Source organism: Aedes albopictus, chromosome 3, assembly GCF_035046485.1.
Source record: "Aedes albopictus strain Foshan chromosome 3, AalbF5, whole genome shotgun sequence".
In the NCBI taxonomy this organism is placed as follows: Eukaryota; Metazoa; Arthropoda; class Insecta; order Diptera; family Culicidae; genus Aedes; species Aedes albopictus.
In genome coordinates this window covers 387,024,581-387,039,278 of record NC_085138.1, presented here as the reverse complement: position 1 = coordinate 387,039,278, position 14,698 = coordinate 387,024,581, and the positions used below count along the sequence as shown (strand labels likewise).

Genomic DNA, 14,698 nt, shown 5'->3' with positions numbered 1-14,698 from the left:
CCCAAACATAAAAACGCTCGAACAAACTCCATTAAATAGGCGTCATTTTGAACTTGGAGCCCCCATCTTGGATTTTAGACCGCCATCTTGGATATTCTGGTCACCATTTTTGGATTCCGAACATCTTCTCCATACCAATTATACCCATATTGTATGGTTTTAGGGACAAAAGTCCATTGAACAGGCACCATTTTGAATTTGGAGTCGACATCTTTGATTTTAGACCGCCATCTTGGATATTTTGATCATCACTTTTGGACTCTAGACATCTTCACCATACCAAATATAATCATATTGCATGGTGTTATGGCCTAAAACTCCATTAAATAGACGCCATTTTGAATTTGGTGCAGCCATCTTGGATTTTCAACCGCCATCTTGAAAATTCTGGTCGCCATTTTTTGACTCCGGACATCTTCCTCATACCAAATTTACCCATATTGCATGGTTTTAGGGCCTAAAACTCCATTATACAGACGCTATTTTGAACTTGGAGCTCCCATCTTGGATTTTAGACCGCCATCTTAGATATTCTGGTCATTATTTTTAGACTCCAGACATCTTCCCCTTACCAAATATACCCATATTGCATAGTTTTAGGGCCTAAAACTCCATTAAACGGGTTACGTACAACATGCTGAATCACGAAAGGCTGAAATTACAAAAGGCTGAATGCAACGAAAAGCTGAAATAGCATTAGGCTGAAATAAAGAATCGAATAATTTTCAAACGACGCCAGCCGAAAGGAATACTAACAACTCAGACAAACAGACTCATTATTCCCATCATACACTGATTTTACGGGATGGTAACATAAGGCTGAATTTCAAAATGCTGAATACGAAAGGCTGAAATTAAGAAACTGTAACATAAGGCTGAAAATTGAAAAGGCTGAAAATACGAAAATTAATACATAAGTTGCAGCGTTTCTCCTTTTTTTGATTACCGCCCCAACTGAGATAAAGCCTGCTTGTCAGCTTGGCCTATCGTGTAACATTCGCGAAGATACTCAATGCCAAAGGGAATCAAGAAAATTTTAGCCGAAACAATGAAAAGTTCTTGGCCCGAACGCGTAGTCATTAGTTACAATTAGTTTTGAAACTGTGCTTAGTGAGCCTTTTCATGATGATGCATACCAACGAGCACAAAAAGGTACTGATAATACTTATATAGGGGAAATTACCTATTCTCGGCCGTTTTGTTCTCTTCGTCTTTGGGGTTTTTTTGAAACCTATTGAACTCAGAGTTGGTCTCAAATCCTTCCCAACTAAGCTGAATTATATGGCCAAGTTTCAGGCAGTTTGGCTGACAAAAACCCCCCATGACGAAGAGAACAAACCTGCCGATAATACTCATTGTCATCCTAGTTAATTTTTCCTTCTTTAAACATGAGCTATTCTTTCGAGTCGTGTTGTTTTGGAGATTGCTGTAATAACGGCTACTAACAATATCATCAGAGAATATCCCATCTTTAAAATATATGCTATTCATTTGAGAAATTCTGTCTTAGTAATGTAGGCGTTCAATAATGCATAGGATTATGACCAACCCTAAAACTTTACGGTACAGAACAAAGTGACTGAAACATGCTCCCCCAAAATGGGTTAATTTGACCAACCATGAACTAGGGGACGGTAGGACGATCAAACGTCAAGCTCAAGCAAAACCAATGCGAGTGCCACGGCTGGGTAATCCACCAACAAGCAAATGTTCAAGGAGACCGTAAAATTAGTGTATGTATGTAATTATTTTCAATTAGAGAGAAACGTCTGTTTGTTTGAGTTGTTTGTGTTGAGGTTAGTCTTTGGGCTGGTGCATTTGAAAACTAGAGTAATCATTATTTCAGCCTTATGTTACTTCAGCCTTTTGATGCATTCAGCCTTTTGTAATTTCAGCCTTTTGTGTTTCAGCCTTTCGTTTTTTTCAGCCTTTTGTACGTAACCTGATTTTACGGTCTATTAAAAAAAAATGCCTGTTGGTCGATTGCCCAGCCGTGGCACTCGCATTGGTTTTGCTTGATGTTTGAAGCACTTACCATCCTTTAGATCATGGTTGACCAAACTAAGTCATTTTGAGGAAACATGCTCCCGAGACTATGTTCTGAATCGGAAACTTTTACGACTGTTTTCCCGCAATTGCAATCGCATACTATGCATTGTTGAACGCCTACATTACTATGACACTATTTCTCAAAAGAATACCATATATTTCAAAGAAGGGCAAATCTTGTTAGCAGATGTGATGACAAAAATCTCCAAAACAACATGACTCGAAAGAACAGCGTGTGTTTAAAGAAAGAAAAAACAACTGAGGTCCATGTAGCCGATGGGGTAAGCGCATAGGTAATCAGCAAGACCGTGCTGAGGGTGACTCTTTCGATTCCCGTTCGGACAAGCAACCATTACATTTACCAGAAATTGCCTTGACTTCTTTGAGCATTGTTTTCGTTGTGCCTGTTATATGATGAAGCTGAGAAGCAGGCTTTATCTCAGTTGGGGCGTAATGAAAAGAAGAAGGTGCTATAACTTATTTACGCATTTGCTTGTTTTCAGCCTTTTAAAGTTTCAGCCTATTGTGATTTCAACCTTTTGTTACAGCTTCTTTAACTCAGCCTTTCGTATTCAGCCTTTTGTGCATTCAGCCTTTTGACATTCAGTCTTATGTTACCATCCCCATTAAACAGACGCCATTTTGAACTTGAAGCCCCCATTTTGAGTTTTAGATCGCCATCTTAGATATTTTGGTCATTATTTTTGGACTCCAGATATCTTCCCCATAGTAGTACCCATACCAAATATACCCATATTGCATGGTTTTAGGGCCTAAAACTCCATTAAATAGACGCTATCTTGAATTTTCATGCGCCATCTTGGATTTTAGAACGCCATCTTGGATTTTGGACCGCCATCTAGGATATTCTGTTCGCCATTTTTTGGACTCCAGACATCTTCCCCATAACAAATATACCCATATTGTATGGTTTTAAAGTCTAAAACTCTATTAAACAGACGCCATCTTGAATTTTAAGCTACTATCTTGAAAATTAGGCAGCCATCTTGAATTTTGGGCCGACATCGTGCCATTTATGATCTTCAGTGTTGATTTCCGCACAAAACTCGTCAAATATGCCGAATATTACAAAAATTGCCGCATTTTGATGTATCGCAGGTTGGGGCTTGGTTCGATTTCATAGACGGCCAGCTCCACCGGTGCTGGTCCGGATCACTGAAATGACCATAATTACGGAACGCCTTGACCGATCAAGTAACATTTTTAATAGCAAAAAATGCGGTAAAATGCCGGTTCGATTCGAGCTATAATCCGAAAAAATCGGTAAATGGGAAGTGTCGCAAAAGTGAGTGACCTTTTTCGTACACAGACATACATACACACATACATACTCACACATACATACACACAGACATCGACCTAATTCGTCGACCTGAATTGATTGGTATATGTAACTTGACCCTCCGAACATTCCATCGAAAATTCGTGAACATACAGTAAATTTTGGTTACTGTACGAGAAAGGAAAAATGTTGTAAAGATCCACAGGGCACCTAGGATTATGCCATTGGATGCTTAGAACAATATGTAAAAGTTAAAAACTAAGCTGGCGCAAATGATTTGAAGTTTGAAGCCCAAATTCATAGGAAATTGGGTACCCTCTATGTCTCCAGTCTAGCGTTTAGCACGGCACGCCGGTTTTCTACTCTTGATTTGCCTTAGAACAGTGGTTTTCAACCTTTTTCAGTCTGTGCACCGCTTTGGAATTTTCCCAAACTGCATTCCCCCTTCATCGAACAGTTTCAAAAAAGTAAATTCTGCCACAGACTTTATTTGAAAATAATCTTGATGATACATAGATAACTGTTTTTTTTGGTCGGTGACAAATGTGATCATTTTCAAATAAAGTTGGCAACAGAATTTATTGCTTTGATTTTTTTGTTTTGCGTTGAATTTTGCAATTTACTCGAAAACGCATTGAGAGAATCCACAAATGGCTTGCTTCCCTTGAAGTTTTAAATTGAGCTTGTTCATTTGTTCGCAAATGTCAGTAAAAACTGTTAAAACCAATAAGGATTCCTCACCATTGTCAAAACTGCTCTTTGGCTTGGAAATCAAGAAAAGCCTTTTATTTAGATTTTAGTTTGAAGAAACTTTCCAAAATTTGAGTTCAAAGAAAGATTTCCTTTTGACACTCATCGCATGCTGGTATAGGCTGGTATGATACAAAAGCATTTGATGATTGGAAATAAAATTTACATCTTTAATCGTTTCATCCAAAACAATGCTCAAAGATATCGATAGCGTCTTGGAAGCAAGTGTTCGACAATGAAGCATGATACACTGAAAATTTTCAGTGTTGAATGTTGATGAAAATAAAATGATATTCTTAGATAGACAATTCCCCCCTCAAAAGGATGGAATTCCCCCCTAGGGGGGAATTCCCCCCGGTTGAAAACCACTGCATTAGAATGAAAACACCTGTAGCACATGTTAATCGTTCAAAACTTGCACGCAAAATCCTAGACGGCTGCTTTCGTTAGCTGAAATTGCAACTCAATTACGTTCTAACGTGATACGGTTTTCTACAAATTTGTTGCATAGGATATCAACTGCTAGTAATGTCATTCTAAGCCAAATTGAGCGTGATAAACCGGTGTGAAGGCCCGCCCAACTAACATTTTTGCTGTAAAAGCGCTTATGAAAACACTTTTTTGCAATTTCTCATCGTAATAGGCTGTTTTACCTCACGCAAATCTGACAGGAAAAGACCTACTTTCCCACACCAAATAAACAGTGCTGTAATGGTTCATTACAGCACTGATTTGCGTTGCGTAATGAACCATTACAGCACTGATTTGCGTTGCGTAATGAACCATTACAGCACTGTTTTGAGTTTTGGTAAACTTCTTGATGCTTTCTGGACGCAGTTTTGAAAAATTGTGACAACTGCACAGTATAACCTGCTATGTTCAGATTTTCTCAAACATGGCTATGAACATCAGTGTGCAGTTTGATGAAAAAGTTCTGTTAAAAACTATCCTCAAGGGTAATTTATGAAATTGCAAAAAACGTTGTACGCAACTCGGTGCAGAACTCGATTTTTCCAGCACTCGTCGTAATTATCCAACTCGGCAAGCCTCGTTGGACGCCTCGTGCTGTAAAAATCGTCATTCTGCACCTTGTTGCGTAAACTACTATTACACAAACGTTTGCTACATAAGCTATTAAGCAGCTACTTTTGTTAGTTGGGCGTGGTGCAATTGGTCACACGTTTGTTTCATAAGCAGATTGTCATAGCTTCGATCCCCGGTACTTTCGTCAATTGCTCTTTCCCCCTGAGAGCAGCTGACACTGACTCTCTTCGGCGGACGGCACCTCATAATGGACTCCCATTCGGACTGGAAATAGGAGCAAACAACAGCCACACATCAACATCCTCGTGCTCATCGTTCTACCATGATAGGGTAGAAAGTGAAAGCAGCGCAACGGCAACCAGTTCGATATAGTAGAATTAGAATAGAATACATTTAGGCGCTTATAGCCGAGGCGGTAAACGCACGGGTATTCAGCATGACCATGCTTAGGGTGACGGGTTCGATTCCCGGTCGGTCCAGGATATTTTCGTTAAGGAAATTTCCTTGATTTCCTTGGGCATAGAGTATCTTCGTGTCTGCCACACGATATACACATGCAAAATGGTCATTGGCAGAGGAAGCTCTCAGTTAATAACTGTGGAAGTGCTCATAGAACACTAAGCTGAGAAGCAGGCTTTGTCCCAGTGAGGACGTTACGCCAAGAAGAGAGAGAGAGACATTTAGGCGCCGTACAAAGTATAAGTACAGCTTCCAATTGGAATCGCTCATGCAGTGCCCTAGTGGACAAAAGGCTGTAAATTAGGTTGAATGATTGAAGGAAAAAAACCGGAGGCCACTCAATTTGACATGTATTTGGACTGAAAATCCTTGAAAAACTTCAACTCATTTGCGTCAGCTCAGTTTTTAACTGATTAATCTGAAACTTCCACAGATATGTAGTTCTACGCATTCAGAGGCATGATCCTAGAGAGTGCCCCGTGTGTTTTGAAAACTTTTTTCTTGTAGGGCTAGACAAGCGCTCATGTGTATGATTTAAAAATTTGGTGACAATTTCATCTCGGTGAGTAGATGAGTACAATTTCCGAAACCTAAAAAAAATGTTTAAGAAACCAAAAATACAAGATTTTGCACAGATTCAATGACAACTACTTGAAACTCCCTTCTAGTATGGGGCTGCAAAATGGTGAGTCCTCAAGAAACGTCCAACATAGCTCTCGCCCTCACAAGATCCAACCTCATGCTTCCACGGGTCAATCGATGACAAAGACCACCAGCTAAGAGTTATGTGCTTAGCTGGTAGCGCAGCCTGGGCACTGTTGTGCTTCTGACTTCAACTAGATTAAGGAGGTATACGTCCCGAGCGCCTGTTCACCAAGGAAGTGCGGCTTAAACAGCGTCTGTTCTGACATCTAGTAGCTGAGTATGAAATGCTTCTCCACCGGAAGCTATACCTCAGGTGGCATCCCCACCACGGATAGGGGACCTTAGGCCAACAACCTACTGTTTTCGAAACCCAAAAACCGTGACAGAAACCGTGACAGAAATGAAAGATTACGAACTGATTCAACGGCAACGACTTATAGCGCGAAACAACGGACAAGAATTGGAACTTGGAATGTATTAACCCTGAAAATGTAATTTGTCTAGCCCAGCAGGGTAAACTGGCACAACTAGCCAATGAGACATGCCGTATGCTTGAAATCCTAGGACTGAGCGAAGTCCGTTGGCGTCGGCTCAAATTCTGCAATACACTGGCCTACGAAGTGAAAACGCTCCCCGCCACCGCCACAGTTGATTCCCTGCTCAGCGTTCACGCCCACGCAGCGCTCATGAAGTGGGCGCTATCAATGAGAGGGTAATTGTAGCCAGATTTAGAACACGGGTTCGAAACCTTACCATGATCCAATGTTACGCGCCAACCGATGCTGCCGAATTGCAATACAAAGAGAACTTCTACAGTCAACTGAATGCTGTCGTGGACAAGATTCCGAAAGGTGATATCAAGATCCTCATGGGCGACTTCAACGCGAAGGTTGGTTCCGACAACTCGGACTATGAGCACGTCATGGGACGTCATGGTCTCGAAAAAATGAGCGAAAACGGAGAACTGTTTGCAAAGTTTTGTGACAATAATGACATGGTGATTTGGGGATCGCTCTTTCCTCATCGACCAGTGCACAAGGTGACATGAGTGTCCCGTGATGGCGTCACGGAAAATCAAATCGACCACATCTGCATCGGCCGAAAATGGAGAAGGAGCCTTCTTGATGTGCGGAACAAACGTAGCGCCGACATTGCGTTTGATCATCATCTCCTAATCGGCGAGATCCGACTGCGCATTGCGAGGATCCTTCGACAGGAGGAGAAAACCGGGCGCCGGTTCAACACACGCCGACTGGAAGGCACACTGTGGTAATTAAGGTCCTTCGTAGAGGAGCTAGAGAACCGTGCTGCGGATATTCCAGCAGGTGGAAGCGTAGAAGATCAATGGAGCGCCATCAAGATTGCCTTCATCGCCACCGGCGAGAATAATTTGGGTGAGCTACGCACCCGAAGAAAGTAGTGGATCACAGATGATCCGATAGAGTGAGCGAAAACACGAGGAGCCAAAGCCGTAGCCCGTCAGCGCTATTCGGCTCTCGAGAAAGAAGTGAAACGCTCATGTAGACAGGACAAAAGAGCGTGGGACTTCCTAGCATGAGCATGAGCATGAGCATAGATGACCGCACAATTCGTAGTTGATACTCCGTGATTGACCAGAGCAATCGAAATTGCACAAGGAACCAATGAATAGGGCTTGGGACTAGCTTACTATTCTCAATGTGCACAGTTCGAGAACTCACAAGTAATGACAATAACGGCGCTGGCCACGTCCTTACGGTCATCGAGGAGGGAAGGGAATGTTAGTAAGACAACCGTTGTTATAGAGACCGGGAATCCCAGTGTCTCCACGATTGTCTTGGGAAGGAATTTGTGTTAGTAGGGTAGGGTACATTGTCAGGTCTAGGAGTCACCTATGGTTGGTGATGTGATCTGACATCTGACATCTGGTGCGCGTCTCCACCCCAGTAGGGAGCAGAAGCTTTAAGCCCATTTCACACAGGAATGAACTGAACGCGACAAAGGACAAACCAATGATCCAAACCATATGCATTCACAACAAGAAACAACACAAAACTAAGCACCGCGCATCTATTGTTTCCGTTTTCGCGCAAGACCAGAGCGAACGCGATTGATTACGCTGCAATATTTACTCACCCTATCAGGAGCGATGCATGCACAACAAGGATTAAAACAATACTCGACAAAAGAGCGTGGGGCTCCCAAGCCGACACAGGCGAGAAAGCCGCAAACACCGGTGACACCCGTCTCCTCTACGATGATTCACGTCGCCTTAGTGGGACTCCGATGCCCGTGAAAGACACGTCTGGACGGTTAACTACCGACCCGGCTCACCAGTTGAAACACTGGTTCGAGCACTTTGGAAACCTTTTTCAAATGTCGACCACGTCATCAACGCCTCAGCATGATCCGCCAAGGATTCGACGCATTACTCGGACCGAAGCACCATCAGTGCAGGAGATAGAAACAGCCATCCGAAGCATGCAATCGAACATGTGTATCGTTCTCAAAGTCCTTTGCAAAGTGATCCTCGACCGGATACAGGAGAAGATTGACGCAACTCTCCGACGGCAACAAGCAGGATTCCGTGCTGTACGACCCTGTGTGGACCATATTGTCACGCTCCGTATCACTCTGGAGCAAATCAATGAATTCCAAAAGCCACTCTACCTGGTGTTCATTGATTACGATAAAGCTTTTGAGCGTCTCAATCACGGAAATATATGGGAAGCCCACAGGCGCAAGGGAAAATCATGGGCCTTATTGAAGCAGAGTACAGGGCATTTTCGTGCAGAGTACTGCACACAGGTGTTTTGTCCGATGCCATCCGGATCGTTGCTGGAGTGAGGCAAGGATGTATACTATCACCGCTACTGTTCTTCATCGTAATCGACGAGATCCTGGTAGGTGCGATTGACCGTGAACCAAGTCGTGGATTGCTGTGGCAGCCGATTACCATGGAGCACCTAAATGACTTCGAACTGGCTGATGGCGTTGCTCTCCTATTTAGCTCAACAGCGCTCTGATATGCAGAGCAAGCTCGATGATCTTGCCAATCGCTCCTCAGCGGCAGGTCTTACCATCAACGGCAACAAGACCAAATCGTTGGATGAACACGGTCAACCCTTCCAGCTTTACGGTAGCTGGGCAATCAGTGGAGAATGTTGAAAGCTTTCAATATCTTGGTAGCCAAATGGCGGCCAATGGCGGTACCAAGATCGACATAGGTGCACGGATCAAGAAGGCGAAGGCTGCTTTTGCGAGTTTAGAAAATGTATGGAAAATAAAAACAATCAGATTAGTCGGATAAAACATCAACAAAATTAAACGCTATGTGCTTGCGTGATACGGACAGCATGTACAATATCCGGATATAATTTATTTCATGTTAAAACTGATTAATTTAATCACATTTTATTACGATGAAGGCCGAATCTATGAATATTTTTCGCTAAGTTCGTCAAACTCATCAATCACTTTAATCTATGTCCGTCACTACCTTACTCCTAGTTTTCTTTGTAAAGTAGAAAGTCTTCGTCAGCATCGAGACAATGCAAGGAATCTGCTTCATGCAATCCATTTTCGCATCATGCGGCACAAAGGACTGAAACTCGTAGGCAGTTCTTCTTGTAACACCGGTCAGCAGTGTAAGCAAATCCCGTACCCGTCCATTTTCATCCAGTTCCATACAGAGAGACTGTATGAACCACGAACCTTGCCGTGGGTTCCTCCAGGAATAGTACCCCTCGTAGGTGGAGTACATCACCAGAAGATCGGCCATGGCCGGAATTGAATACACGACCGGCTCGTGACGTGAGTCAACCATGTCCTTTGGTGCCGCTCTTGCGGCAAAGGCAACACCTTCATCGAACTGTTCTCCTCGACATGCCTGGATGAAGAACATTTTCGGTTTTCCAATCAACGATGGGCACGAGTTTCCGACGAAATTCTTCCACAGAGAGTCCACATTGTATTTATTGTCCCTGGCGTAGAGAACACCTTGTTCTCCGTGTGACATCACGATTACCACAAGACAGTCGTTGTCCGAGTGGTCTTCACGCGAAACCTCCTTCAGCGTCTCCAAAACCTCTTTTCTGCTCAGATCGTCAAAAACGCGTACTTCAAAATCCAACGCATAAAGAGAATTACAGATGTCATTGCGATCCTTATCGGTACCGTTCCGTTTGGCCATAGTCGAGAAGTTCATATGGCAGAACACCAACGCTACGCCTCGACGCTTGTTTGTCGTGTCATAGTACTCGTCGAGAGCAGCTCGCGAAACGGGACGTTCCTTGCTTGACTTCGATGATTCATCAGCTCTGAAAACAATCTGCGTCAATACGTCGCTGTTAATTAGTGATAAGGCCATCAACTTACTTGCTTCCAAAACCAAACACATCTAGTTCATCGGAGGCGTCCATGATCTTCGGTGGCCAAGATTTTTCCCTGATCCGATATGTACCTTTGTCAGATTAACACTGAATTTACCCATTCCCGATGTTCGTTTATCGCATCAGTCATCATAAGGTGCCTCGGGAAGACAGCCGAGTACGACAGAACGAACAAAATCGAAAGCAGAGTTCAACTGATAAGAACGACGACGCGCTATGTTTTATCACACCTAACCATCCACGAACCGCAAAAGCAAGGGCATTGATAAGCAATCGGGTTCACACTCTCTCTGGTGGTATCGTAATCTGTTCATATAAATGGTGGATTTCTACGAGAGCTGATATAGTGCTTACCGAAGTTTTCGGAGAAAGTTTACGATCGATTTAAGGAATCGCTTATCAACCAGCTTAAGCGTCAGCAATTCAAAACTAGGGTAGTTGAACAAATACTGATTGCTTTTGGAATTTAGCTTTGAGGTTTCTGAAAGTGGTCTTTACTCATTCCTTTGATCATTCAAGCAGTCATACTCAGGTGCGCTGGAGATTTGATAGCCACTTAGTGCTTTGGCTCTAATTAGTTACTCTTTAGTTTTTTTTATCTAGGAACGATGCCTAAGTCAAACTCGTCGAGTATAAGTGATGCCAGTTTTGATCGTTAAACATTTATCGATGGTATTATTTGGCTTACGATGGGTCGCAATTAATGACTGGTAGAGATCCTCAATGTCGAGGGGCACGAAATCATGGGACGTGCCTTAAATTGAACCTCCTAATGCAACACGTTGGGAACAGCTCGCTTACGGAGTGTACGATTTGGGTCTAAAATGACGCAAATGAGGTTAAATATATACTTCTTTTAAAAGATATAAGGCCTTCAGTCTGGAGTTCTTTACTGATACAATCCAGGTTGACCTGGCACAGAGCAACAACGATTTCACGTTTAAGTTGAATATTCGGATTTCAGTACTTCACCTACCTGATTGTTTCTCTAGTCTTGTGGCTACCCCTTCTGATTCGTATGCTGAAGGTTCTAGGTTCAATAACTAGTTCGTTCTTTTCTTCCTACTTTGTAGTGCTTTCACTACCACCGTTTTGTACATGGTGCATTTGGTGCGTGGGTGAATCTTTTTTGACCGCAGTTTCTTTTGGAGCCCGTAGTAGGCCCGACTTCCGCTGATGATGCGCCTCCGAATTTCACGACTCACGTTGTTGTCAGCCGTCAGTAAGGATTCGAGGTAGACGAATCCCTCCACCACCTCGAAAGTATCCCCGTCTATCGTAACATTACTACCCAGACGGATCCGGTCGTGTTCGGTTCGGCCTACCAGCATGTACTTTGTTTTTGAGGCATTCACCACCAGTCCGACCTATGCTGCGGATGTACAGCTCTGCCGCCATTCCAAATGTTCTGGCGATAATGTCCATGTCGTCCGCAAAGCACACAAATTTATCGGATTTTGTGAAAATCGTTCCCCGGCTGTTGAGCCCGGCTCGTCGCATCACACCTTCCAGAGCGATGTTGAAGAGTAGGCATAAGAGTCCATCACCTTGTCGCAGTCCCCGGCGCGATTCGAATGAACTAGATAGTTCACCCGAAACCCTTACGCAGTTTTGCACACCGTCCATCGTTGCTTTAATCAGTCTAGTCAGCTTCCCAGGAAAGCCGTTTTCGTCCATGATTCTCCATAGCTCTGCGCGGTCGATACTGTCGTATGTCGCTCTGAAGTCGATGAACAGGTGATGCGTTGGGACCTGGTATTCACGGCATTTCTGGAGGATTTGCCGTACGGTAAAGATCTGGTCCGTTGTCGACCGGCCGTCGATGAAGCCGGCTTGATAACTTCCCACGAACTCGTTTGTTTTAGGTGACAGACGACGGAAGATGATCTGGGATAGCACTTTGTAGGCAGCATTCAAAATAGTGATCGCCCTGAAGTTCTCAAATTCCAAATGGTCGCCTTTCTTGTGAATGGGGCAGATTACCCCTTCCTGCCACTCCTCCGGCAGCTGTTCGGTTTCTCAGGTCCTGACTATCAGCCGATGCAGATAGGTGGCCAACTTTTCTGGGCCCATCTTGATGAGTTCAGCTGCGATACCATCCTTACCAGCTGCTTTTTGGTTTTGAGCTGGTGAATGGCATCCTTAACTTCCCTCAGCGTGAGAGTTGGTTCATTTCCGTCCTCCGCTGTACTGGCGTCGTCGTTTCCTCCGTTGCCGTAGTCTCCCGTGCCTACGTTCTCCACGCCGTTAAGGTGCTGATCGAAGTGCTGCTTCCACCTTTCGATCACCTCACGTCCGTCCGTCAGAAGACCTCCGTCTTTATCCCTGCATATTTCGGCTCGCGGCACGAAACCGTTGCGGGATGCGTTGAGCTTCTGATAGAACTTCCGTGTTTCTTAGGAACGGCACAGCAGTTGCATTTCTTCACACTCCGCTTCTTCTAAGCGGCGTTTTTTCTCCCGAAAGAGGCGGTTCTGCTGTTTCCGCTTCTGTTTGTAGCGTTCCACGTTCTTTCGGGTCTCTGGTTGCAGCATTACCGCCCTCGCTGCGTTCTTCTCCTTCAAAACCGTTCTGCACTCTTCGTCAAACTATTCGTTCCGTCGATTGCGTTCCACGTACCCGATGGTGCTCTCGGCTGCGTCATTGATGGCTGCTTTCACTGTACTCCAGCAGTCCTCTAGAGGGGCCTCATCGAGCTCGCCCTCGTCTGGTAACGCGGCCTCGAGATTCTGCGTGTATGCTGAGGCGACATCCGGTTGTTTCAGTCGCTCTAGGTTGGCGGTACCGTACATAGTTGACGACGGAGAGTTTTGTCCTTGTCATCATCAGTGCTTTCGGAGTGTGGGCTGTGCACGTTTGTTATGCTGAAGTTGAATCATCGGTCCTTGATCCTCAACCTGCACATTCTTTCGTCGATCGGCCACCAACCGATCACGCGCCTTTGCTTATCACCCATCGCGATGAAAGCTGTTCCCAGCTTGCGTGTGTTGCCGCAGCTCTGGTAGATGGTATGATTACCTCTAAATGTTCGCACCATGGATCCTATCCAACACACCTCCTGCAGCGCTACGATGCCGGACCCGTGGTCCCTCAGTAGATCGGCGAGTATGCGGGTGCTCCCAATGAAATTGAGAGATCGGCAGTTCCACTTACCGAGTTTCCAATAGCAAGTCCTTTTTGTTCGCTGGGGTCGTTGCCGTTGGTCTCGGTTCGTATTATTCTGTTGCTGATTTTCCGTTACAATGGTTTTTTACGGCTGGCTCGTAGGGCCTGACACCAACTCCCTACTTTCCGGAGGACCATAGTGCACAGTTGAGCGTAGAGTCCTTTCCTGCGATTTTGGGAATTTGCGTTTCTTGCGCTTTGAGATGTATTAGGTATATTATTTAAAAATAACCTGGAGCCTCGTAGCCGTGCGGTTGGGGTCACCAAGAATTAATCGCACCGTGCTGTGGGGGTGAGGTTCGATTCCCGCTCTGGGCGATGAAATTTTTCGTGAGAATAGTTTCTTATCCGTTATTCACTGGTGCATGCTCCGTGTGTCCTTTGTCTAGTGTTAGGCTTCTTTCAGTCTGTAGCTGGAGACGGTGTCCGTGTCATTTTATAACATTATTTTTTCGATTTTTTTTATTTTCTTCAATTTTTAAGGTGAAACATCAAGAAATCCCATTGCAATTTTGCATACAAACTTTAGAAGTACTAATCTGACGAACGAAGCATCGAACCAAGCCGCACTTGTTTATCGTGACTTTGCTCACTTGTAAAAAAAAACAGCTTCTGCAAATCGAGCGCATTTGTTTACGATATTTTAAGATTGGTGCTCTTGAAAACGTGAGTAGGGGTCCAAGTCGGCCATTGTGGCAGCCATATTTGTATTCTCTGAAGTTTCTCCTTAAAGTAATTATTTCACCAACTTCTGCCCGAAAGCTATCGTTTGGTACATCTGCATCAGGATTTTTTTTAAATTTACATGGTTTCTAGTAAAAAAGTCAAAATAAGCGCATCAAACTGGATTTTGACTATTTACAGGGGATGGCCAAAATGTTTGGGATAAGCAACTTTTTTTTTTTCTCTCACA

At 44.1% G+C, this 14,698-nt stretch overlaps 1 protein-coding gene across 1 annotated transcript; it reads right to left on the bottom strand.

Annotated features, from left to right (window-relative positions):
• Nucleotides 1-9,567: 9,567 nt before the first annotated feature.
• Nucleotides 9,568-10,803, bottom strand: LOC109400467 (caspase-like). Its single transcript, XM_019673008.3, has 2 exons — nt 10,607-10,803; nt 9,568-10,548 (listed from the first exon to the last, which is right to left on the bottom strand). Exons 1-2 carry the CDS (start codon nt 10,648-10,650, stop codon nt 9,708-9,710), a joined length of 885 nt encoding a protein of 294 aa, XP_019528553.2. The 5' UTR covers nt 10,651-10,803; the 3' UTR covers nt 9,568-9,707.
• Between the last annotated feature and the right edge of the window lie 3,895 nt (nt 10,804-14,698).

Excerpts from the sequence above, each read along its gene's own strand:
- LOC109400467 (XM_019673008.3), bottom strand. The coding sequence starts at position 10,650 with ATGGACGCCTCCGATGAACTAGATGTGTTTGGTTTTGGAAGCAA. Across the intron at positions 10,549-10,606 it reads GTGTTTGGTTTTGGAAGCAA|AGCTGATGAATCATCGAAGT; the intron begins GTAAGTTGATGG and ends GATTGTTTTCAG.